Source organism: Liolophura sinensis, chromosome 6 (genome assembly GCF_032854445.1).
Source record: "Liolophura sinensis isolate JHLJ2023 chromosome 6, CUHK_Ljap_v2, whole genome shotgun sequence".
Classification (NCBI taxonomy): Eukaryota; Metazoa; Mollusca; class Polyplacophora; order Chitonida; family Chitonidae; genus Liolophura; species Liolophura sinensis.
The window spans coordinates 39,675,811-39,678,604 of record NC_088300.1 but is presented as its reverse complement, the minus strand read 5'-3'; the positions used below and the strand labels follow the sequence as shown (position 1 = coordinate 39,678,604).

Sequence of the window (2,794 nt, the reverse complement as noted above, 5' to 3'; positions counted from 1 at the left end):
AACTTTCCAGTTTGTAAATATTTTAATGATTAAGATCCACCCTTGACTATGGAGGGTGGGGGGGAAGAATGTCCTATATTCGTATTTCAGGTATGGAGAATTGAATCCAGCAGAACACAAATCCTAGATCCTTGCCAGCATGAATACTCTCAAAGCCCTCACTGCGCTACTGAGGCGTTCGATAAGTATGTCTACGGGACTTTAAATCTGACTTAAGCTATAGCCTGGTCAACCTTGCAATCGCGACATTCTTTCCAATAAAGGAAATATTGGAATAATGGACTGCTGATGAAAGACCAACCTCTTAAGTGAGCCAATATCTGGATCCCGACGACAGCGTCTTTGAGATAATGATAGATAGCAATGGGTTTTCTGCTATCAGATTTCATTATGATGCTCAATGTTTTTTTTATGTTTATACAACAGCTCTCGACAACGAAAAGGAAAAAAAAAACAGTGGTCAAAGATCTGCACCATCTCAAACAACGCTATATCTGTTACTAACGGTTATAAAGAAAAAGGAAAGAAAACTGGTGTTCTGGTAGCTCTGAATCAGCTTGTATATATGCGCTGTCCTCGTTGTGTCTTAAAGCCAGTTTCTTTGTGAGAAACACCTCTGTGTTCTTAAACCGGTTCTTTCAATAAAATTATGCCTTGTTTTGTTTTGCTTATCCCTGCAGCATGCTCAGCCTGGGAGAACCCTCACGTATATCGTGGCCAGGCGAATAGTTTACTGGCAAGCATTGTGACTAACACAGGGCTAGTCTTTCCATCGATTGGTGAGCAACGTCGAGGAAACGAGGTAAAGATGTTCACTCAGCTCGATACAGCCTAGGTAGAGCGACACGCTGTCCGCCTCGCAGACACGGGACCAGGGGAAGCCTGCCGAAACATTAGACTCGGCTGCCTTATAGCCATGAACAGTATCGTATGTCAGCCATTACCATGGAAACTAGGTACACTTTGATTTTGCGGGGAGTTTACTCAGAACAAGGTGGGTCCTCTTCGATGCTGTATTCATGGGATATGTGTTGAACAATACGGTGTCAATGTTCGTGATATGTCATCTGGCTTGTTTCGAAGACATCCATGTGAGGCTGGGTATTACACGTCTGATCCGATTCAGGACACTCTATTACTAACCTTTTGTCACAACTGACTTGACTAATTATTGTTCAAAAACAGGACACAAAAATGCACAGAAAGATTCCGTAATGTGGCTAACTGTCTGATATAAGTGTACTAACTCCTGCCTTGGACGTAAACATTGACGTTTGTTTTGCGAAACTAAAGTTGTGCTTCCGACATTGGTTTGACGTTCGAGCCAACAGGACAAAAAAGCTGTGATAAAACAAATCCAAGAATTTTCTGGACATTCAAAAACTTCCCAAGTAATGGAAAGAAGTACTTCTTCCTCAAACAACACCGACCCTAACACGATGGATTTGCCGATGATGGATTTTACCTTGCGATTAGCCCTAGGGTTTGTGTACAGTTTTATGATTCTCTTAACGGTCATAGGTAACTTTTTAGTGGTGGCTGCTGTGGGATTATACCGGCGTCTGAGAACAAGAACGAACTATATCGTAACGAGCCTGGCAGTTGCTGATTTGACCGTCGCTTCACTTGTCATGCCCTTCTCTTTAGTGTATGATATTTTTGCTAAATGGCCTTTCGGGTGGGTATTTTGTTATTTCTGGAGATCATGTGACGTGATGTGTTGTACTGCATCCATTTTGCACATATGCTGTATTGCGTTAGACCGATTCTGGGCCATTAAAGATCCCCTGACGTACAGAAAGCGAATGACAACACGTCGGCTGGTAATAATGATCAGTCTAGCATGGGGCTGCAGCTCGGCGATTTCCTTCATCCCCATCTACCTGGGCTGGTTTACCGATAACCCCAGTGAACTCTACCGGGATACCATCAGCTGTGACCTATCTGTCAACAGGATCTATGCCGTATGCTCATCGTCCACTTCATTTTTTGTGCCATTTTTATTTCTTATCTTTGCGTATGCATACATCTTAAGAATTGCTAAACGTCAAGCCGACGCCATTAAGATGCAGGGATCGGTGGCTTGTTTAAGGGAAGATCGAATATTAAGTAGTAAGAACAAGCCCCCTAAGAGAGCTTCCCGGGACACCAAGGCTATTCAAACTCTGGGTATTATCATGGGTATTTTCAGCATTTCCTGGCTACCTTTCTTCCTGATGTACGTGGTTTTACCCTTCTGCCCATCTTGCCATCTCTCCCATCTCCAGGTCTCATTGATCACGTGGTTAGGCTATGCCAACAGTTGCATGAATCCCTTTATCTATGCCTACATGAACAGAGACTTCCGAACAGCTTTCAGATGTATTATGCTCTGTGACATCAGCAGAAGAAACTATTCCAGTGACGTCATCCATCTGTGATAATTTTGCCAGTGGCAGAAATAATTGACTAGGTATATCATACATAATTTGTGTTTTGTCATAAAACACTCAGCAGACGCTGCGAATCGCTTAGCAATTCACATATCATGTCCAACGGAATGATTGGTGGCATGTCAGCAACACACATTACGCTGTATGCGATGTTTTGTTTTTAACATAAAAAGTGATTTTAGTGCATAGACTTTCCAGAAACATTCTGTGGCTGCCAATTGATGCATTCGTAGAATATAAAATGTGAATAATTAGTTATTTTTGGCAAACATAATAATGTTGAAAGGTTTCACCGTTGCCCTGATTACAGGACGGATTGCTGTCCCTAGGCAGTTTGGATTTAATGATGTTATCTCAATGTA

The 2,794-nt window shown here is 42.2% G+C and overlaps 1 protein-coding gene across 1 annotated transcript; it reads left to right on the top strand.

The window, feature by feature from the left end:
- The first annotated feature begins 1,439 nt into the window (after positions 1–1,439).
- On the top strand, positions 1,440–2,420 carry LOC135467190 (tyramine receptor 1-like). The gene has a single exon (XM_064744955.1). It carries the CDS (start codon positions 1,440–1,442, stop codon positions 2,418–2,420), a length of 981 nt encoding a protein of 326 aa, XP_064601025.1.
- Positions 2,421–2,794: the final 374 nt, after the last annotated feature.

Coding starts and splice junctions, on each gene's coding strand:
- LOC135467190 (XM_064744955.1), top strand. CDS start 1,440: ATGGATTTGCCGATGATGGATTTTACCTTGCGATTAGCCCTAGGGTTT.